The 22,137-nt window shown below is 50.0% G+C and overlaps 3 protein-coding genes across 7 annotated transcripts; all 3 read right to left on the bottom strand.

The window, feature by feature from the left end:
- Nucleotides 1-287: 287 nt before the first annotated feature.
- LOC117853101 (uncharacterized) lies at nucleotides 288-3,864 on the bottom strand. Its single transcript, XM_034735465.2, has 2 exons — nucleotides 1,018-3,864; nucleotides 288-907 (listed from the first exon to the last, which is right to left on the bottom strand). Exons 1-2 carry the CDS (start codon nucleotides 3,734-3,736, stop codon nucleotides 465-467), a joined length of 3,162 nt encoding a protein of 1,053 aa, XP_034591356.1. The 5' UTR covers nucleotides 3,737-3,864; the 3' UTR covers nucleotides 288-464.
- Nucleotides 3,865-5,767: 1,903 nt separating this feature from the next.
- Nucleotides 5,768-13,653, bottom strand: LOC117852430 (putative leucine-rich repeat receptor-like serine/threonine-protein kinase At2g24130). Of its 5 annotated transcripts, none has more exons than XM_034734533.2 (4): nucleotides 13,238-13,653; nucleotides 12,817-13,161; nucleotides 6,816-11,988; nucleotides 5,768-6,654 (listed from the first exon to the last, which is right to left on the bottom strand). In XM_034734533.2, the coding sequence occupies exons 3-4, from the start codon at nucleotides 9,379-9,381 to the stop codon at nucleotides 6,248-6,250; spliced, it is 2,973 nt and encodes a 990-aa protein (XP_034590424.1). In that variant the 5' UTR covers nucleotides 9,382-11,988; nucleotides 12,817-13,161; nucleotides 13,238-13,653; the 3' UTR covers nucleotides 5,768-6,247. The 5 variants fall into 5 exon arrangements, with proteins under 5 accessions (XP_034590424.1, XP_034590425.1, XP_072149136.1 ...); XM_034734534.2 differs by having other exon boundaries at nucleotides 12,817-13,038; XM_072293035.1 differs by having other exon boundaries at nucleotides 12,817-12,958.
- A 150-nt stretch (nucleotides 13,654-13,803) lies between these two features.
- On the bottom strand, nucleotides 13,804-19,944 carry LOC117852431 (serine carboxypeptidase II-2). Its single transcript, XM_034734536.2, has 10 exons — nucleotides 19,572-19,944; nucleotides 18,834-18,941; nucleotides 17,880-17,975; nucleotides 17,683-17,775; nucleotides 17,500-17,585; nucleotides 16,673-16,939; nucleotides 15,610-15,743; nucleotides 15,028-15,123; nucleotides 14,576-14,684; nucleotides 13,804-14,281 (listed from the first exon to the last, which is right to left on the bottom strand). Exons 1-10 carry the CDS (start codon nucleotides 19,840-19,842, stop codon nucleotides 14,117-14,119), a joined length of 1,425 nt encoding a protein of 474 aa, XP_034590427.1. The 5' UTR covers nucleotides 19,843-19,944; the 3' UTR covers nucleotides 13,804-14,116.
- Nucleotides 19,945-22,137: the final 2,193 nt, after the last annotated feature.

The following is a 22,137-nucleotide window of genomic DNA, read 5'->3' as shown; positions in this document are numbered from 1 at the left end:
CAGATGAAATGTCATAAACAGTCTCACATGTCATTATGATACGGTGGCAAATTGTCAAAGGCAGTGCGTGAAAGGGAAACTAAAAATACGGATGTAGTTCCTCCAACATATACCAAACGATACTCCTACTTTAACTTCATGGATTTAAACGCAATGTTATCACTATTTCCGTTTTGTATATTATCAAACCTACAAAATATATTTTGCACATATCTTCTAAAAATTACAAAATGTCAATTTTAGAAATGAGAATCAAAAGTAGTACGCAGTGCATGGCTGCATGCAGCTTGTATCCTGAACTTTTTTTCACTACATGTCAGAAAGACCAATCGTCGAATCCGTGGTGTAGAACGACCGCTCGCTAAAACATCACAATTATCATAAGGGAGCTAGATGCCTGACCAAATTAAAGTGCCCAATGCATGCAGCTTGTTCCTAAACATTTTTCCAGCGCAATTAAACATTCAGAAAGACGAATCCGTGGTGGAGTACGACCGCTCGCTGGCCGTCATCGTCATCGACGCCGGCCCCCTCGCCGTCGTGACCGCCGCGCCCCGGTGCTTGGCGAGGTCTTCCTTGAGCAGGGTGATCTCGTGGCACACCTCCACCATGGTTGGCCGCGCCGACGGCGAGTGCTGCGTGCACTCGAGCCCGAGGTCGATCAGCTCCCCCATGACATCTTCCATGAGCCTCTCATCCGCCACCGCCGACGCCGCGTCCGTCAGCCACGACCGCGCGACGACCTCGCCGACGTCGTGCGGGTAGTGCCTCTTGACCCAATCGTGCAGCGTGAGCCCCTCCTGGAAGATCACGTCCGTCGGCCTCTTCCCCGTGATCAGCTCGAGAAGCATCACGCCGAAGCTGTACACGTCGCCCTGCGTTGATGGGTGACCTCCCAATCCGTACTCTGAACCATGCAAGAACAGAGCACGAGAAAATGTTCAGCAAATGTCGCAAGGTTTAGGTTAATCATCAACTTTGTTTAGTGTAAGATAAATGGATGTGCACGGGCAGTACCGGGTGCGATGTAGCCGACTGAACCTTGCAACAATCCGGTGATGGAGTTGCACGGATCACCTGAGCCGGTGTCACCGCCGAAGCCGCTGTCGTCGCCGACGTCCTTGACCAGCTGCGCGATGCCGAAGTCGGCCACGACGGCGGTCATGTCGTCGTCGAGGAGGACGTTGCTCGGCTTCAGGTCGCAGTGCACGACGCGGACCGGCGCGTAGTGGTGCAGGTAGGCGAGCCCCTCGGCGACGTCGCCGGCGATGGCGACCACCTGCGCGAGGCCGAGGCCGCGCCCCGGCCCGCCGTCGGGCGGGTAGAGGCGGCTCTCGAGGCTGCCGTTGGGCATCAGCGGGAGCACGAGCGCGTGGAAGTCCGGCTGGCTGCACGCGGTGACCACGCGCACCAGGTTCCGGTGGCGTGTCCGCCGCAGCACCTGGCACTCCCGCTTGAAGCTCCGGGAGACCTCGCCGCCGCCCTTGGGGTCGAGAACCTTGACGGCGACGCGCGTTCCGTCGCGTAGCGTGCCCTCGTAGACACGCCCGAACCGCCCCGCGCCGATGAGGCTCGACGGCTCGAAGCCGCGCGTCGCCTCGGCGAGCTCCCGGTGCGACACCCTCGGGTGGTCCCTCTCCGCCGGCTCGTCGCCGGCGTCGGTCAGCAGCGTCGACATCGAGCGCCGCGAGTCTCGCCGCACCTCCGCTGTCGCCGCCGCGCGGCACACTACGGCGCCGACGATGGCCAGCGCGAACCCAACGACCGTGATCACCACGGGCAGCACCACGCGCCGGTCACGGAACACGCGGCGCCTCGCGCCGCCACCGCCGCACGGAACCAACCCAGCGACGGGCCCGCACAGGCCGGCGTCGCCGAGGAACGCGTCCGGCGGGAAGCTCGCGAAGGCCCCGGTGCCCGGCACCTCGCCGGAGAATCCGTTGTAGGAGAAGTTGACGCGCCGCAGCGCCGCCGCCGTCTCTAGCGCCAGCGGCAGCGCGCCCGTCAGGGCGTTGCGCGACACGTCGAGGACCTGCAGGAACGGCAGGGCGGCGACGGTCTCCGGGAGGCCGCCATCCAGCGCGTTGCCGGAGACGTTGAGGTACTCGAGCGCGACGCAGCTGCCGAGCTGCGGCGGGATCGTGCCGGAGAGCCTGTTCGACGACAGGTTGAGCACCTGCAGCATCACCATCTTGCTAATGGTCGCCGAGATCGGGCCTTCCAGCTGGTTGCCGGAGAGGTTCAGGTAGAGCAAGCCACTGAGCGCGGAGAGGTCCGCCGGGATCTTCCCCCGCAACGCGTTGTGGGAGAGATCGAAATTCTGCAGGTTCACGCATTGGGCGAGGCTCGGAGGAATGGCGCCGGAGAGACGGTTGTGGCCCAGCACGAGGACGCGCAGCTGCGTGAGGTTGGAGAGAGTGGCCGGGATGGCGCCGGTGAGCCGGTTGTGGGAAAGGTCGACGAGCCCCAGCCGTGGGATCGTGCCGAGCGGCGGCGGGATCTCGCCGGAGAGCAGGTTGTTGGACAGGTACAGCCGCTCGAACCGCTGCATGGCGGCGATGCCCGACGGGATCGAGCCGTTGAGGTGGTTGTGGGAAAGGTTCAGCGTGGTGAGGTTGGCGAGGTTGGTGAGGTTGGCCGGGATCGGGCCGAAGATCTTGTTGTACTCCAGGTGGAGCTGCTTGAGGCCCGGGGAGAGGCGGCCGATGAGCGGCGGCATCATGCCGGCGATCTCGTTCCAGGAGACGCCGAGCTCTTTCAGGCTGGTGCAGTTTGTCAGGGAGGCAAAGAACGGGTCAAGGTTGGTGTTGTTCTCTGGACTCTCTAGGTAGTTGTATGAGAGGTAGAGGAGCTCCAAGTCCCTCATGTTGCTGAACATGTCGGACGGCAGCTCGCCGGTGAGGAAGTTATTCTCCAGCAGCAGCCATTTGAGCTTAGTCGAGTTGGATATCGAGGGCGGGATGCCGCCGACGAGGTTGTTCGACCACAAGACCAAGAACATCAGGTCAGGGAGTGGGCAATCTCCTCGGATGGGGATCTTGCCGGCAAGGAAATTGGAGGAGAGGTCAATGTACTGCAAGTTGGAGAAGTTGCAAAAGATGGCCTCCGGGATGTGCCCGGACAAGTTGTTTTCGCCAAGGTTGAGGTAAATGAGGTTCCGAATGCGTGTGAGCTCAACCGGAATCGGTCCCTCCAAACCGTTGCCGCCAATGCTCAATTGCTTCAGCTTGGAGAGGTTTCCGAGCTCCGGCGGCACTCCTCCAATAAACGAGTTTCCAGAGAGGTCAAAGTAATTGAGGCTAGAGAGGTTGCCGAGCTCTGGAGGGATTTTCCCGGCAAATGAATTCATCGATATGTCTAGTAAAGTGAGGTGAAAAAGGTTCCCCAACTCCGACGGAACCCTCCCGGTGAAGAGGTTTCCCGAGAGGTTGAGTATGTTGAGGTGGGAGAGGTTGCCAAGTGCTGGAGAGACCTCACCGGTGAGCTTTTGATCTCTTAGGGTCAGCTTAACGACACGCCTCTCGGCCATGTCGCAAGCAACACCAGTCCAGTTGCACACATTGGATGAACCCCAGCTAGCTAGCGCTCCATGGGGATCGCTAGACACGCCAGACTTAAAGGATAGAAGCGCAGAGCGATCATCTGACCCACCTGCTGAAAGAGTTGGGCTCAGACCATGGGAGAGGAAGATGAGAATGAAGGTGAAGATGGCGGCGGAGATCGGAGCAGCCTCCATGGAAGCATGAGGCGCTGGAGAGAGCTCAAGACATTGGAGAGCAAATGCTTGGTGATAGCAACGTTTGCTACACCGCTGGGGATTTTAAAGGAGGGAAAAGGAGGCATCCCTGCCTAACTGCCGTTTGGCTGCAGCCGTTACCCATTGGCGCCAAGTATTTGACTTTGCATCCAGGAACACGTGTCGTAACACGACTGGCTCGGCACCTAAAGTGGTTCACTGAAACGTGGGGCCCTGCCGTATGGATGCAAACGTGGTAATTAAGGTGTGGAATCTAACCGAAGTGGATTAGCACGCAAACGAGGTAATTAAGGTGTGGATTAGTGAGCGAGGCGGTGGATTAGACAAAGGTGATTAGTGGGGGCAATCATGTGTGTGTCTCTGTGCCGTGTGCTTGCGTACAAAAAGTACCGTGCGTGCGGCCGCATGGGCCCACCGAGGATTTGCACCGTGGTGAAACTGTTCTGTATTTGTCTTGTTGCCTTGTAGACCCGTGTAAGCTTGTGGTAATTAGGTGGTGGTTAAGAAGCGTGTTTGTGGTGTGGACCGCCATTGCTCCGAAAGCTGGGTCTATAGGCCATTTTTGAGGTTATATAGGGATCTTTATAGCATTGTTTTCGAATAGGAAACAATGTTCAAAGGGTGGCCCAGATTCTTCCACACAAAGAGATCAATTTGTATGGCTCACCTCTAGATGGTTCCAATCTAGAAAATACAATTTATATGGAGGTATAGGTCAAACCTCCTCTAAAGGATTAAGCTTGCATAGGCTATAGTGCATTCATACGTGTTCTTGATGCCAATCAGGGCAACTAAAATTATAGCACACAGTTGTGGTACAAATGTTGTTTGTGCAGAAAGGAGAGAAAGTGGAAGATATATAGCTTAAGCTTCGATGTAATTAAGTTGATAACGAATCCTGCCGTTTGGTAGAGAGCACTCTATGGAGAAAGTAGTTGAAGCAAAGGGGCTCAATTTCATCCCTGAACAACCAACTGGAGCTCAATTTATTCGCCTAAAAAAACTGGGGCTTAATTTTGTACCCTATAAACTTAGTTAAAATTTGACTTGTTTGACTTAGGATGTAGTTAAATTGAACAATAATTTGGGACGCAGGGAGTACATGTGTACATATAGCTACATGTCTAAAGTGTAAACCCACACTTTGTCAAGAATACTAAATTGGGGATGACCATGTTGGAGACTATATATGCAATTTAAATTTTGTGGGAGGGAGGGCAAGACATGGATATATGTGATTGAAGAAGGGGTATAATGCCACATGGTTATGCCATCGATTTTGAAAAAGATGGGATGATCATAGCATTAGATGGATCGCACTGGGAAAATACATGGTACGGTCTTGTAAGTTTCTGTGTTCATCTGCATTATATATTATATTTACTCTTTTGTAAAAGGGGTAGTACCATCTTTTGTACGAAAAAGAACAAAAAGACAAACCAAGTGCAGAATGAATTAGAAATCACTTAGCTAGTTACAGTCACATCAATCTTTGCGTGTTGCTGTGATTATGCCAGCAAACAGCCCTAGTTTATAGACACTTTAGCAGCATACGTCAGTCCAACATCAGGCTGTTGATGCATGCAATGTCACAAACTAAGTGTGAAAGTATACACATTGTATCATACCATCCACACCTGACAGATTGATACACCTCAAAGCCTTTTTGCTTTCTGACTTTTTTTTTTTGAAACGTATTTTTGCTTTCTGACTAGAACATAGTAATCCAGGGGCTAATGCACACACAGATCGTATCTTCGCTAGTCGCAGTTAGGGTTTATATATACCCAGCAGGTCAAAACCCCACAACAATAACAAAATGCAACCCAACGATCTTCCTTGATCATGTATAACTGCGTAACCAATGTGTCTATCACTTTCAGAACTCTAACACATCAGCCAAGTTGACTGCATTAAAGCTAGCAGGCGTGCTAATTAAAAAGCCTAATTGATCTCCAGGATAAGAACACGGAAGTTCCTGTCAAATCTCCAACAACATTATACGATACGTTGGTGGTGAAGAGGGCATTACATTCTCTTCAGACAATCATACATGATCATTCATCAGATGCATCGAATGACAGCGCCGACCATGATCTTTCGGGTACAATTAAGTAGTAGCTAGGGTTTTGTTTATGCTTGATCGTGAGCACCTGAATAATGACCTAACTCAAGAGCCTTTTCGCTTCCTAAACGGCTACTAATGGAGTCCGACATGTTCGCAACACGCAGCACGGGTTTAATCGAGTGCCGCCTCCATTGCAGAATTAACAACTCAAAGAATCAGCACTAGTTTAGTAGGCGACTCCCAACCATGGAATAAACAAATCATCAATGGTGGTGCCGGCCGGAGGTGAGGGAGACGACCCGTCGTCGAATCCACCACCACGAAAACAGCAGCGGCAGCTGCAGCACGCATCGATCGATGTTTCCTGGCGTGTGGTTTGCGTGCACTGATGGATTATTTATCCTAAAGAATTCGTTGTGGATTTAGTTGGAGAACAGCGAGTCCTTGGTCGAGAACGAGCGGCGGCCGTCGGCGGCGCCGTGGCGGGCGAGGTCCTCCCTGAGCAGCGTGATCTCGTGGCAGACGTCGGCCATGGTGGGGCGCAGCGCCGGTGAGTGCTGCGTGCACACGAGCCCGAGCTCGATCAGCTCGACGACGGCGACCTCGGCCGCCGCCGCCGGCGGCGACTGCAGCGGCCGCCCTCGCCACGGCGCGTGCGCGAGGACGGCCGCGACGTCGTGCGGGTAGTGCCGCCTCACCCAGTCGTGCAGCGTGAGCCCCTCGTGGAAGATCACGTCCGTCGGCCGCTTCCCGGTGATGAGCTCCAGGAGCATCACGCCGAAGCTATACACGTCGCCCTGCGTCGATGGATGCCCTCCCAATCCATACTCTAATGAAAGAACAAACACAAATTACAGCAGTTACTAATCACAGCATTAGTACATGATTAATTACGTGGAATAGTTATGCATGTACGTGTAGTATCAAGTATGCTACTGGTGTCATTATCATCGTGTGCATGCGTACACATGTGCATGGGCGAACACGTACCAGGTGCGATGTACCCAACGGAGCCTTGCAACAGACCGGTGATGGAGTTGCACGGGGCGGACACCTCGCTGGTTGAGCTGGCTTCGCCGGCGCCGGCGCCGGCGAGGAGCCGGGCGATGCCGAAGTCCGAGATGACGGCGCGCATCCCCTCGTCGAGGAGGACGTTGCTCGGCTTGAGGTCGCAGTGCACGACCCTGACCGGCGCGTAGTGGTGTAGGTAGGCCATCCCCTCGGCGACGTCGCTCGCGATCCCCATGATCTGGCCGAAGTCGAGGCCGACGCCGTCGCCATTGTCGCCGCCGCCGTGCGGGTAGAGGAAGCCGTCGAGGCTGCCATTGGGCATCAGGGGGAGCACAAGCGCGTTGAACCCGGCCGTGCTGCAGGTGGTGATCACCCTGACGAGGTTCTTGTGCCGCGTCCGTCTCAGCACCTCGCACTCCCTCTTGAAGCTGCCGGAGACCTCGCCGCCGCCCTTCGGGTCGAGCACCTTCACAGCGACGCGCGCGCCGCCTCGGAGCGTCCCCTCGTACACGCGACCGAAACGCCCCGCGCCGATCAGGCCCTCCTGGACGAAGCCGCCGGTCGCCTCGGCGAGCTCCCGGTACGATATCCTCGGGTGCTCCCTCTCCACTTCCTCCTCGCCGTCGACGAGGCGCACCGACCGGCGCCCCAACCGCTTCGCCCTCGCCGTCGCCATGGACCGGCACCCGACCGCGCTGAGCATGAGGGACACTGCGGCGACGATGCCAACGACGGCAGGGAGCAGCGGGCGGCGGCGTCGGGGCGCGCGCTTGGGCTCGCACGCGGCAATGCCGGGGACGTAGCCGCAGAGCCCGGGGTTGCCGCGGAATGCCTCCGGCGAGAGGCTCGCCAGCACGCCGGCGCGCGGCACCTCGCCGGAGAAGTTGTTGTACGAGAAGTCCGCCTCCCGGAGCGACGTGGACACCTGTAGGGACTCCGGCAGGGGCCCGGAGAGCGCGTTGCGTGACACGTCGAGCGTCCGCAGGAACGGCAGCGCCACGACGGGCGCCGGGAGCGCGCCGCGCAGCGCGTTGCCGGAGAGGTTGAGGAACTCGAGCGCGACGCAGCTGCCGAGCTGCGCCGGGATCGCGCCGGTGAGCTCGTTCGCCGACAGGTCGAGCGCCAGGATCATGTCCATCTTGCTGAGCTCGAGGGGGAGAGGGCCCTCGAGGTGGTTGTTCGACAGGTTCAGGTAGAGCTTGAGGCTGCTGAGCGCGGCGACGTGCGCCGGGATCGGGCCTTGCAGGCCATTGTAGGAGAGATCCAAGATTTCAAGGTTCAGGCAGTCGCCGAGGCTGGGGGGAATGGCGCCGGAGAGCCGGTTGTGGTGGAGCATTAGCCGCCGGAGCTGCGTCAGGTTGGAGAACGTGTCCGGGATCGCTCCGGCGAGGCGGTTGCCGGAGAGGTCGACGAGGCCGAGGTGCGGAATCTCGCCGATGGACTCGGGGATCTCGCCGGAGAGAAGGTTGTGCGACAGGTACAGCCGCTCGAGCCGCCGCATCCGCGACATGTCCGGCGGGATGGAGCCGTTGAGCAGGTTGTTGGAGAGGTTGAGGTAGGTGAGGTTGACGAGGCCAGAGATGTTGGGCGGGATGGGGCCCCAGATGGCGTTGTCCTCGAGGTGGAGTTGCCGGAGCCCGCCCGGGAGTTCGCCGACGAGCCGGCCGCCGAGGTCGTTCCCGGCGAGCTCGAGCTCCTGCAGGCGGGTGCAGTTGCTCAGGGAGCGGAAGAAGGGGCCGAGGTCGGTGTTGCCACCGTGGCTGGAGAAGTTGTTGTAGGAGAGGTAGAGGAACTGCAGCCGCGGCAGCTTGTCGAACACCCGCGACGGCAGCTCGCCGGAGAGGTAGTTGGACTCGAAGTCGACCCACTCGAGGATGGGGGAGTTGGCCAGAGCCGGCGGGATCTCGCCGGACAGGTCGTTCGACCAGAGGAGGAGGAACCGGAGGCTGGGGACGCGGCACTCGTCGGCGTAGGGGATGTCGCCGGCGAGGGAGTTGTTGGCGAGGTCCAGGTACTGCAAGGACGAGCAGTTGCAGAAGAGCGCCGCCGGTATGCCACCAGAGAGCCGGTTGTCGCTGAGGTCGAGGTAGTATAGCCTCTGGAGGAAGCCGAGGCCGGCGGGGATCGCCCCTTCGAGGAGGTTGTTGGTCAAGCTCAGCTGCGCCAGCATTGACAGCGCGCCGAGCTCCGGCGGGATCGTGCCGGCGAAAGCATTGCTCGACAGATCAAGGACCGTGACGAGAGACAGCCGCCCCAGCGCCGGCGAGATCACGCCGGAGAGCCCCTTCCCACTAAGCACCAGTTGCGTGACACGCCGCCGGCCTGGGCCGCCGCAGATGACGCCCGTCCAGTTGCAGAACTCCGGCGAGCGGCCCCAGTCCGCGAGGGCGCCGCCGGGGTCAGCCGAGACGTTCGAGAGGAAGGCGAGGAGCGCGGACCGGTCGTCGTCGGCCACTGCTGGTGGTGCGGCGGCAGCGGCAGCCGCGACAGCGATCAGCACGAGGCCGACATGGAAGATGATGATTGGGATGAGCAATTTGGCCATGGTGGCCGAAAGGGCGGTGGCGACGAGGTGGATGCGGTGGTGACCATTGATAGCAACGTCTGCTACAATGCCGTGGTTTTATGGTGAACAGGAGGAGGAGGGAGGAGGATGAGAGGAAGGACAGAAGGAGTAGTAGCTGGAGAAGATACGAGGAAGGAAAAGGCGGGAAGGTGGCTGCCTAACTGCAGTTGAAACTTGAAAGGGGGCTGCAGCTTTGGCGCCAAATGGTTGACTTGGGATAAGGGGGGTGTGCATGCGCACGGTTTGGTGATTGATTATTTGATAGCTCACCTGGAGAGAATTCATAGTTGTCCCTGTGAATGTCAAGTATAGATTAGTTTTGCTTATCATTAAAGCCACGTGTCAAACTGATGTGAGTTTAGTTTTTTCACGTCTCGGTACATATCATTACAAAACGGTTAATCTATACAGCACTCAAGTGTTTTGGAGACGGCGAGCACTTGATTTTTTCCTTCACACACCGTGCGGGCTGCCTAGCTCTCTCATCCAGATCGGCATCTCTCCGACGGAGCTCCGGCGAGCTTGATTAGAGTTGGGATTAGGGGTTGCCGGGTTGGGTTGGAGGTTTCATTTTTTGTAGGCGGGCTTAGAAGGGAGGGCCACTGGCGGCAGGCCGACCCAGCGGTGGTTGTGGGTGCGAAGGCGGCGAGGCAAGGCAGCAATGACGCCGCCGATGAGGCGGTGGAGGATATCCGGTGGGCAGTGTCGGGGCGGGGGCGATGACAATGGCCATGGCGGTGGTAGGATGCGACGGGGGGAGGGATTGTGAGGAGGCTGCCGCAGGTGGTGTAGGGTCCCACCAGAGGGACGCACCGGCAGCCGCCGGTGAGACCTTACACCACCGCAGCAGGGTGGGGGTACACAGGGTGGTGGTGGGAGCGAGGAAGCTCAAGCTGAGAAAATGGAGGCGCTATGTCCAAGATGTTCAGCTGGGTTGAAACACTCAAGTATTTTCTAGACATCCCCTTATACAGAAATAAACATCCAAACTAAGGATCTTGTTCACGCCACCATCATCACGTATTGATGAACGAATGGTAACGTCAAAACAAGTTGATATTTACATTTCTAGGAGCGAGCGACCGACCACGCTGAGGATATAAAAATCGAAAGACGAAAGATATGTTTACCCAAAAAGCCAAAACAAAACTATACATTACTTGAATTGTCTCATGGCAAACATTTCTTTCATCAAGTTGACGTCCTTTTTCGGATGTAAAACCAAACCAACCCATTCAACGGCACACGCAATCTTACATAAACTAAGAAGTTGGCCCGATCCTGACGGCTACAAGGAGTCCTGCACGAGAGTTTTAAAGCGCACGAATGATCATCATCGTCTGTGGATGACGAGTCGGATCGATTTGGGTGGGATTAAGCCCTAACACGCGTGCAATTAGAGGCGTCTAAACTAAGATTTGCATGCATCCAGGACAGGAGAAAGCCAGTCACGCTCTGCTAGGAGTAGCATACGGTACGTTCCCATCTCCTATCGTGCTTCGCTTACGTCATGTGGCCAAGTGATCGATGCGGTGTGACGCGGCGTCCCGTTGATAGGAGGAGCTGGTGCGGTTGGGGAGGCCTGTCTGCTCCGATGGTGACCCTGGATGGGACATGCAACGAAGCTACTGCTACCTGACCATCTCAGAACCGGACACCGAAAGCTGCGAGTCACTTCAACTCTGGCACTCAGCAGCTTAAAAAAGGTCGCATGCTGCATGGCGTGATACCGTGAAGCAGCAGCCACAGCGAAAGTGGAAAGGGGAGGCTGTCACGTGTGGGGAAGGGCTCGGCACGTGTCGGGCTGTCGAGGAAACGGCCAACAAATGCCAAGGGTGGTGAAAAGGGGCCTGGTGTGGTAAGTGGTGCAGGTGGAAGTACAATCACACCACAAATCGACTGATTACGGGCATCTAACGCCGTCCAGACCGCTCGATCTTCATGATACGTTTGTTGGAGCAGAAGATCTACAATGCCCAGGTGAAAGTATAAAACAAAAGGAAGCTGAATTCCCAAGTGTTTAGTTGGAACTTTCAGTTTTCGAGATGAATCTCTGGAAATACTAGGTGCTTTGGTAAATGTAGTGCTCATTCCTCTTTTAGATAACCTATTACGATTTTAAAACCTATCATGAATTTTTGTATACTACAAAATCATATTGTATCAAAACATTATAAATATGAATATATCGTTACAACTTTTCTATACTAAGCATGCATATAATTTAACTAATTGCCATATAAAATTTACAAGGTTTGATTTCTTCTTATTCCAATGCGTCCTATAAAAGAGACAGACATTGTATTTCTGTCAAAGATGGACATGGAGGGCAAGATTTTTACTCCAGAAAAGCTACCATATTTGGTGAGAAAGCATAACAAGGAGGATCGCTACTACTACAACAAGCAACTTTATGCTCGAAAAATGCATCGGCGCTTGAGTCGTAACTTGTAGCTTGACAATTGAAGTAACATTTGCAAGTCAACACATCATGCTCTTAGACTAGGTGTGCCCACAGTGCCACATTCGATGTTAAGTTTATCGGAAGCAATGGTGTTGAGTCGACAGGCTGAACGATATTTACAGCTACAGAGACCAGAAAACGACCGAGGAAAAGTTACTTGGGTGGAAGGTGAAAAATGGTCATGAAGATGTGGGGAGTCAAACTTGCAAGAATGACAGTAACAAGCATATGGAAATATCTTGGCTAGTAGCGAAATGCAGCCAGAAAATAGACAGCCAACATCCAAAAGCAGAAATTGCAACTACCCTGATAGTCGTCACTATGCTGAAAAGCACAAATTCTCAATGTGCATTTTCTATTAAGGAATCCTTGCTAAAAGTAACGTGTCGTTCTTACTACTGAGTCAGTTTGAATTGCCAAAGCTCTTGCTGCCTATTTTCCGGGAGAAAAGGAAAAATGACAGACCAAGGTAGCAAGGTGTTGTACGAAAGCTTGTCCGAACTTGATCAGAACGTCTATCCAACACAACTTTTTAATGAAAACAACAGGATCAAGGACTTGTGAGTTTTGTTGCCACTTCCTAACTGGAATTCAACCGATATGTAATGAAACCAGTTAAAATGTATCATAGAAGTAATGAATTTATTAAAAGTTAAGTGCACGCCATCAGTGTTTAGTGCTCCCTCTGCACAATGATTTTCCATACGTCTTAGTGCTAATCTTGGTCGGAGAGAAATTGACAATCAAATCACACATCATTTCAAAATGCACGACCAATAGGAAAAGATTGAAAAGGAACAAAAAAGAGGGTGCCTAAAGATAAAAGGGCAAGAATGTGCCTTGGCTTTCTCCTCAGTGGAGGGTGGTGTTTCAAACTTTCGATAAGTGGTAACACTAAAACCTGAAAAATGATATGTACAAGCATGTAGAGCAGAATAAGGTCTGCATACCTTTGTATATATCAAGAGCTACAGTTGCTGCTTTCTGAAAAGGACTGCTGACACTTATGAGGTGTTCATCTGCAAAAGGCTTAGCAATGTAGTGCGGATTCATTTTTACAGCTGATGGTGACAACTACTGTGCTCTGCAAATCTGGAAACACTTTGCACAAAACAGGAATGAGCAACAGTAGTTATTTGTCTCATTGTCTGCAGGGACACAACCAGTAAATCCTGAAGAACAGTGAAGTTGCAAGAGCTGAAGATTTGATCTTAACAATAGGTTACCATTTATATGCTTTTGAAGCTAAATTCAAAAAGTCGGATCAATTAGGGCTGAACCATAAGTGGAATCATCTGAAGAAAAGCGATTCAATGACAAGACATACATGTGCCAAAAAAAAAGGCATGATACACAGGCAAAGATTCTTACCGAGATATTTGTACCAAACCATCATGTGCCACTACCTCATACCGAGAGTATCAAACCAGTCTTGATATTGGCATGACAATATCTGCCTTCCATTCCGATGATCAGAATGCTGATGGCCAATGCTAGGTATCCTGTTGTGATCAAAGATCAATGTCGATGATAATAGTTACCATTCCGGCTCATCAGATGATAAGCATTAAACAGCTTCAGAACAGTATCAGGATAGAACATCTCTATTTCAGGTTTATCACCTGCTAGTACATGTCCATTGTGCAGCCACCTCAAGAACAACTTAATCTAGTGGGGTGGTGATGGTTTAACACCATGGTCTTGAGGAGGCTGCTGAAATAGCTTTGCAGTCTCCGACAGTATAGAATCATTCACCACAGTTCATCAGAGAGAAGCCTGTGTCTCTGAACCATGAAGACCTCTAGAGTGGAAATAATACAGTTCAAACAGGTGCAACACAATGGTATTGCAGTCATCCAAGTCTGGATCATTATTGCAAACATCAGAAATCACCCCTTGTGCATAAAAAAAGACTGATGCAATGTTTTCTAATACAGTACTGTGAAACTGATGCAAATTTATTCTTAGGCTCGCAGTAACATCAACAGTTCAACAAGCTGTTTCAGTTCCGTGGCAACAAAAACTATTCCACAGTTTTTCCCCCAGTTTTCTTAGGGGATAATTGGTACCAAGCACCAGCACAGCCCGACAAATAAACGGCTATGGTAACTCGCACAGTGGCACCAGTAGCTTGGATACATAAACAGCTATAGCAAGTTGCAGAACAAGTGGGGTTCAAACAAGTGACTGACTTGGCTGAGATGGAACTTTGATGATGGCCATGTCTTGAATCAGTTGTAGCAGTACAGGTTACATGTCGCTGTGGGCACTGGATTGCACAGGCATTGGAGTCCCAGCCAAGAATGATTTGATGAGTGTGAGAGCCTGTTTGGGCCGATGAAGAGGAACTTCATGGCCTGCACCCCTAACAGTCACAAAGGTGAGTCCCTCGTACCCTTGACTCCAGCCACCAACCTATTCAAACATACAAGAATCAGAAATTAGGAATGGTTGATGGATACTCCAAAGAAGAACATATTTTTGTAGCGAGAAATCACAAATGACATAAAGAATTTTACATTGCAAGGGCCCGTAAAATATAGTGGGTCCCATTTGAAAAGGACAACATTACAAGTATAGCATGTGACCAAGATTTGGGAATTTCCTATCTGACTTAGGTGGCCAAGTAGGTACAGACTTCTACAGGTTCAAGACCATGTGCTTATGCTTAACGGACTCAATGATAGGTTGAGGTGATAAAAGCCCTACCTCTCCGTTATCGTCGTACCAAGCATGCCATGGAGTTACTGTTGGAAGCTTCAGAGCATCAATGCTATATCTAGTTGATGTCACAGGAATCACTGCATCTGTATCTCCACTGCACAAAATTTGAAACAAAAAAATTAGAAAAAAAAAGACAAAACATCTTTATCTTTAATCTGTGTTACTTTCTTTCACAACCTTCATATGAATAAATAAATTAGTTCCTTGAAAGAAGTGTTACATCATTGTTACAGCATGCAACCATGTTATTGGACCAAAAGTACTGAAGGTAGTAGAACTAAGCTATGCCATTTTTCTAGATGAGCCAAGAAACCGAACCCATTCTTCCTTTTTTAGAGCAAACCAAAATTATTCTTAAAACTCTGCTAAAGAACATATAAGAGCCACTTGGATGGTATAGCAACCTTCTTTTAAAAGTCCATAGAGTTAGGAATCACCTGAACACCCATATACGAAGGCCATACTGTATAAGTTCATGATAGATATGCAGCACAGATCTTTCGCAGTCCCCCCAATGATTATTAACGACTCCACTGTAGAGAATATCAGTCCCAAAATATAGTATTAAAAGATGGATGACAAAATAAACATGTTTCCTAATATGCTTATTAGGTATTTGTGCCATTGGTATTCATGTTTCCCAGTTCAGTTAGTGCAAAATATGAAATAACCTTGAGAAATGAAAAGTCCAGTCCAAGTAATGCATATTCATATTGAAAAGCATAAACATATAACAGTAGAATTGGCAGTACAAGGACCCAAATAAAAAAAATCTTGTGGCAGTAATAAGATCAATAACCAATTAACCATACATCATGCAGTGGGAAATAAAATCGATAATTTTTTATTCTTGCCAAAAATAAACAGTATTACTACAAATAAAAAAATATAAGAACCATTCCAATGAGAATGGAAATTTATAAGCTGAATCTCTTGTTAATTCATCAAGAAGAATTCAGGTTCCAACATGTCAGGATAATGACAGCAACAGATGTCTAAAATGCAATCATAACAGTTACCTGCATGTCTCCCATTTTGATTTTCCAATCACTGGATTAACATGAAGTGCCTTTTGGACCTCAGCTAGATTGAAGTACACAGTTGAATGCTTTTCAGTGCATGGGTCGTACTGCTCTCCCATTTTTCCAACAGACTATAAAAAGAAATCATGCTTATGAATCAGATATATAGAAGATATGTGGAACTGTCGGTTCATGAATGAGAACAGTTTAAATATCATAAGTGCCCATTTGCACTACACACAGAATGGACTATGTAGATCGGGGTTCACAAATTGAAATCAAAACTGCAGATCCCAGCCAGAACTAGATGCGAGACCTAATCCAATAGTTCTCACCACATTGCAGTGGACTTCCAATTTTTCCTTTTAAATTTTCAATCTTGCTTTAAAAAGCCTCCTGCCTCATGTAACATTAATAGTGTTCCATGCAATCCACTTAAAAACAATATACATGTACCCCGAATCTCCTGATGTGGCGAACCTCCACCCCTCACCAGTAAGATCTGCGAATACTGGAATGCAGATTCAATTGTGACCTGCAGGTGGAGACATTCCTTTTCGCTCTAGTTTGTGTAGTCAAAGTTGTACCGATATGGGGAACTCCTTTAAAAAAAAATTGAAAAAAAGGCTAAGTGAAAACAGTCTGCAGTATTCCTTTTCATGTTCTGGAGAAAGCAGCAATCATGCAACTTACACATGAATATGCAGCTGAATCAAAATGCAGTGATATATCTTTATTGCTATAAGAAATAGAGATGCTCATGATTGGAGGTTTTACCACCTTCACCTTGGGAAATTTTCTGTGTCCATTCATGTATACATATTGATGTGGCATTAGGATCCTCAATAGAGAATTCACATAATCTATGGTACTAATAATTACTGCTTAAATTTCTAAAATCAAATATGTCTGCCTGTGTATGATGATTAGGTCAACACGAGCATTTAGGACTTATAGTAACTTTATTTGAGATTCATCGCAACGCAAGTGCTCCTTGCTAGTATAAGGTATAAATTGAAATTATGTGATATTGCTTGAGTTTTGGATATCAAAAACTTACACGTAGCCTTTTCATCACTTTGTTCTTTGAGGAGGCAAAAGTTGCATGGCATGTAGGTGTGAAGATGCTATATGAATCAATGTTTCCAGCTTCCTTGCTAGCAATATCAAGAATCTTGTCACACTGTTTAGACGTATGCACAAAGGACTCGAAGTCACAGAAAATGTTCAGCAGCTTGTATGTTTGATCGGAGATCAAGCCAGTAGTCCACATGAATTGAAATATTCCATAGTGGTCATGGAAGTCATCAGTGAGAGCATTTCCAACCTGCACAAAATGACTTAGATATAATGAAACGAGACTAGAATTCTGGCTCCTAGTTTAACGCATCATGGATTCATGGTACAGTTCAAAATGCATCTCTATACAGACAATATACTTGTGGCCACTTGATTAATTACACTCGTATTACTTTATAGCCCCACTGATGAAAATATAGTCTTAAATGGAAAAAAGAAGTTGAAGGCAAGCTATCAAATGATCTCCTTTGATGTGCCAAGAAAGCAAAGACAAAGAGGAAATATAGTAATTAGCACAACATCATCTAAATGGGAAACAGCTAAAGGTCAGTCCACCATTGAATAAGGCCAGCATCCAATTTTCCTTGACCGCAGCAGATATGTACCCAATTTGGGAATCAAAAGTTTAAGGTTCTTTTATAAAAAAAAAGACACAGGACATAAGGGACAACAAAAACTGCAGAGGAAATTACAAATATGACTAGAAATATCTAATTTGGCCAACAAAAAGGGATATTCCTGAATTATCAAAATACATGATGGCATTGGAGAAGTAAAAGTAGAATCACCAAAACGACAAAACCATACCATGTAGCCCTTTAAATTAATCAATTTGTCGCCCGTCGCCTCATGGTACCTTTTTATGGCTTGAGCCAGTTGAGGAACATAGTGACCTAACCAAATTGGAGTTCCATCAGTTTTTTTATTTTTTTAGTAAAAGAAGTTGCTAATACACATGAAACAGAAGTTCATAGAAGAAAAGCTACTGACCAGCATAGCTCTCTCCAGTCAAATAAAATTCACGCCCCTTGTACTGAGGAAAGCGTTCAAGCCACTTCAGTAAGAACGCCAAAGAATCCTTGGCTATAGAACATTGAGAGAATCAGTGAGCAAAATCTAATGACGCAACATTCAGGACCAGAAATCTCATGTAAACGAGATAATATATAGTGCAGGGATTACAGTACCAGTCCTCGCATCCCCATTTCTTAAAATATCATCAGAGGTGTTTGAGTATGAGTAACCAACACCAACAGGTGAATCAACAAACAATAAATTTGCAACTGCAAAATAAAAGAATTATTAACAAATCTGTCATTGAGGGATAAAGCTGGACTCCATGAGTGTATAAGAACTGCTAAGCTTTCTTTTACTAATGAAATGATATACAGCTATTCTCTGTTTCTCAAGGGAAGAAATAGAAGAATGATAAGTTTAGCTATAGAAAAGTAATACTTGCAGTTTTGTTAAAACAGAAAAAGTATTATAAGACTGAAACTAAAGCTTCATTCAATATGATTATGAGCAATTAAAAATGGTTTATGAATTCAATGGTGAAGTTGCACTTTGCATCTAACAGAGATGGAATCAATTTCTTGACTAAAGGAAATAATTTGTGCCAAGAATGTTGAGCTTACAATTTAAGGATGGACAACCTATCAATTTACAAGTGAAACATGAATAAATATGAGCTCGGCATATAAAAAAGGCAAATGACACGAAAGTTACTGAGCCAAATCCAAAATGCAGAAATTGGCAGGCATACTTGAAAACCTCTTCTTCTTCCTTATTGCAAGGAAAAAAAGGGTTTTCAAGTATACCTATTCACAGTTGTGACTCTTCCCATAGTGTATATACCAGCCCACCAGTATGCCTATCAGAAATGGTGTGCCCACTGCGAAAACAAAGAATCTATGCTATTGTTGAAGTTGAATTCTGAAGATGTAGTAAATTGCTGCCTCAAGTGAGGTTTATTGTTTAAAAGGAAAAAGTTGCAGTTTACTGATAGTATCTGCAATCAAACAATCCGTGCAGACCAGAAACAAAAGGCTCAAGAAAAGATACATGACAACATATAGAGAAATTGAAAACAGAAAATGGTGCTATCGTTCGTGAACAAACTTTGTTTAATTGACTGGTACCTTTGTTCCAAGAATAAGGATTCACGTGTACCCCCTTTCCATCAGCATTAACATGGAAAGGTCCCACTTCTTCTCCAAGTCCATAGGCAATGGACGAGCATCCAGGCCCTGGAAGATTACATACAGTAATTTAACTGACTTCAACAGATAAACTTGAGTAAAGAGGAACATAGCCTGGATGAGTTTATCAATAGCGCAAGGGTAACATTTTTCACAAATTCACTGCCAGCCACTTGTATCAAGACAGAGACAGTTGATACAGAAATATCATGACTACTGCGATGAAAAGGGTGGGTGGAGAAAGGTACACGGGTGCTATACTGCTATTTATAGTTAAAAGATCTTTCGACTGGTAAATTTACAAGATTACGGAGTATTATCTTGTAGATACCCTTTCAGGAAACAGGGTATTCTTAACTCCCTTCCCAAACGCAGCATCATGGTACTTGTGCAGTTGCCACTGGGAACGCAAGGCATCACTCTCGAATCCCCCGTTCCCATCTGAAGATGTCAGATCACCCGCCCCGTTCCCCAAAATAACGGAGCCACCCATACTCCCAAGTCCGAATCGCTAGCCCCAAGCACGGATCACGCGCGCCGTTCACAGTTCACAACGATGCATTCTACGCCGCCCTCAAATTCACCCCTCAAATCCAAACAGTCGACAGTACTACCAAACGGAACCGGATCACACGTTGCGCGGCGGTTGGGCGGGGTGGGGGTAGGTGCCGTCCGTACCTCCGTTGAGCCAGAGCACGAGGGGCTTGGACCCCGGGTCCTTCTCGGCCTCGAAGAACCAATAGAAGAGCGCGGCGCCCCGCGGCTCGCTGACGGTGACGTACCCGGCGTAGTGCGCGTAGCTGGTGTCGAAGGCCTGCCCCGGCACCCGCGGCACCCGGTCCCGCGCCTGCTCCTCCCGCCAATTCCCCTCCCCGGCGGCGGCGGCGACCGCGACGGCGGACAGGAGGACGAGGAGGAGCCCGATGGCCCCGGCGGATCGGGCGGGCATCGCGGCGGCGACTCCGGCGGGCGGGGGCTAGCGGGTAGCAGCGGGTCACAAGATTTTCAGCAGGTGAGATGTTTGGCTGCGTTGTTGCCTTGTTGTTGCGTGCAGCAGTGGCGTACTCCACTGCCTTGTTGTTGCAACAGTTGCATACAGTGGTTGCGTACTTGCGTTGCGTGGGAGCGCGGCGTCCCGTGCCCACCAAGCCAAGGGATCCGTTTTCTTTTGTCAATCCACGCGCGGCACGTGCGCCAGTGATAGTGAGTAGTGGCTGTGCCGCCTCCTCTGGTAGGCTGCACATCCGCACATGATTCCTGATCATGCATACACTCTTCCTGTCTCCCAGCCTCCTCTGCGCACACAAAGATTACACATCCACTTCGGGTTCAATCCGGGAGACACGCACACGTGGATGTGGCAACACTCTCTTCATTTAAAATTACTGCTAGGTTTATCCCATTTTTCATGGACGGGAACTACCGCGGGTAGGACTGTCGTTAAAGGATGTGACAAACCACGAATTACATCAGCAACTCTAGCGCACTAGCGCAACTTAAACAGGAAAGAGAACATAAAGATTACATCCTAAGTTGCAAGCACAACGCAAAAGAACAGAGAAGAAGATAATAGAAAGAAAGAGGAAGCACAACTTTCAAAAGAAGCAAAGACCACGATTTGTATAGGTCGAAAAACGATCCACCATTCTCCATACAGTACCGAGACCGAGCAACATACTTGCTTTAGCTTTACATAACCATTGTGCTACCCACCACCCCTCGTAGCTACGTCTTATCGTTGCCGCCCTCCAATGTCCAACAAGGGGAGGAAGCTTGAAGGAACGAGGGACCGCCACAATAGAAAGGGAACTAAAAGTGAAAAGAGAACATCAACCAAAGCTTTGCCAGAAACACCGACCTCCCTTGTAGTTAATGGCAACACCTTTCGCCGCACATCCGGGCCCCCACCTACCAACCATCCAACACCCAACAAGGGGAGGAAGCCTTGAAGGAGTGAAGGTTGGCTACAATGAGCACACCTAGCATTTGATTTGATAACACCACTAATAAGGAGGGCAATGACGAAGCAGAGGCGCCAGAAGCGAACATGTATCGAATCATGGATGAAGCCAACAGCCACGCAAGTCAAGGTCATGACCAAGGGAAGAAGAAGACGTTGTAGCTTAGGGCGAACTCACAGGCTTCCTTGTCAGTGAACCGTGCGGAGGTCAGCGACCTCCCCATGCATCGGGCGCAATGCTTTAATTACAGGACCACCGACAAGACAAATGTTGTAAGGCAGCGAACGGAACCATGGACAATTAGAGATTCAGCAAACCTGCAAGCAAAGGTAGGGCACCTTCCCAAGCGGAGGTGGGGCACCTCACACGCACCGAGCATGGCACTTTCATTGCACAACAAGAATGGTGAAGCTCCAGCCATTGGCTACCAATAGGGAAGACAAAGTCCTCCAGAAAGTGGAAGTACCCATGCTGCCACCGTGGTCGTCCCCAATGATGGTCGGCAATGGAGCCGGGAATCCTGACGAGGATCCATGGCACTCCGCAAATGTCGCGCGCACACAGCACTGCTGAAAACGGCGTCGGAGTCCACAGGGCCCTCACTCCCAGTGCCTCCTAGTGACCACGGGCTACTCACCCCATGGATCGCCGTAGGACAACGCAGGACAACAGCAGGACAACGCAAGACAACAGCAGGGCCTCGCCAGTGAAGCAGCAACAACAGCCTGGTGAAGATTGAGCCCGACGAGACGAGCACCAACCCCACGAACACCCTCCCATGGATCCGGCAGGGGAGGCCCCATCAGCCTAGGAGGCGCTAGATCCGGGCATGCCGGTCCCGGATCTGCGCACCACCGGCCCAAGGGCGATAGCCACTAGGGGCAGCTTGCACAGCATCAGCAGGACATCAGCTGGAGAAGGATAAGGTGGGTGAGGATGTGGAGGAGGAGGAGGTGGGCTTTGTGGGGGAGGAGATGCCCGCTGCCACCCTCATCGCGGCCGGACGGGCTTCCACCAGCGGCGAGTTGGAGGGGAGGGGCGAGCAGCGCTAGGTGAGGGAGGCGGCGCCGCCCGAGTCGCCCTTAGGGCGACGTGAGGCTAGGCGTCTATTTTTCCTTTTCCCTTTTGTTTATCCCATTTTATCAGGACAACGTCCTTAAGGCATGTTTGTTTCCCTCCTAGATTATATAAGCTGGATTGTGGTCCAAGGATAGGAGGGTAAAAGATCATCATGGGACCACTAGGGGATCACAAATAATCTGAAATAAGCTAGCCTTAAGTAG

Source organism: Setaria viridis, chromosome 4, assembly GCF_005286985.2.
Source record: "Setaria viridis chromosome 4, Setaria_viridis_v4.0, whole genome shotgun sequence".
In the NCBI taxonomy this organism is placed as follows: Eukaryota; Viridiplantae; Streptophyta; class Magnoliopsida; order Poales; family Poaceae; genus Setaria; species Setaria viridis.
Note: the sequence above shows the minus strand (reverse complement) of the source record. Positions and strands in the feature narration are given on the sequence as shown.

Bases quoted from the DNA above. Each gene is read 5' to 3' on its own strand.
- LOC117853101 (XM_034735465.2), bottom strand. From the start codon at position 3,736: ATGGAGGCTGCTCCGATCTCCGCCGCCATCTTCACCTTCATTCTCATC. The intron at 908-1,017 runs GTACTGCCCGTG...TGCATGGTTCAG, and splicing joins AGTCGGCTACATCGCACCCG to AGTACGGATTGGGAGGTCAC.
- LOC117852430 (XM_034734531.2), bottom strand. From the start codon at position 9,381: ATGGCCAAATTGCTCATCCCAATCATCATCTTCCATGTCGGCCTCGTG. The intron at 6,655-6,815 runs GTACGTGTTCGC...TTCTTTCATTAG, and splicing joins CGTTGGGTACATCGCACCTG to AGTATGGATTGGGAGGGCAT.
- LOC117852431 (XM_034734536.2), bottom strand. From the start codon at position 19,842: ATGCCCGCCCGATCCGCCGGGGCCATCGGGCTCCTCCTCGTCCTCCTG. The intron at 17,976-18,833 runs GTACCAGTCAAT...TTTATTTTGCAG, and splicing joins TCCTTATTCTTGGAACAAAG to TTGCAAATTTATTGTTTGTT. The intron at 17,776-17,879 runs GTACTGTAATCC...AATGTTCTATAG, and splicing joins AAATGGGGATGCGAGGACTG to CCAAGGATTCTTTGGCGTTC.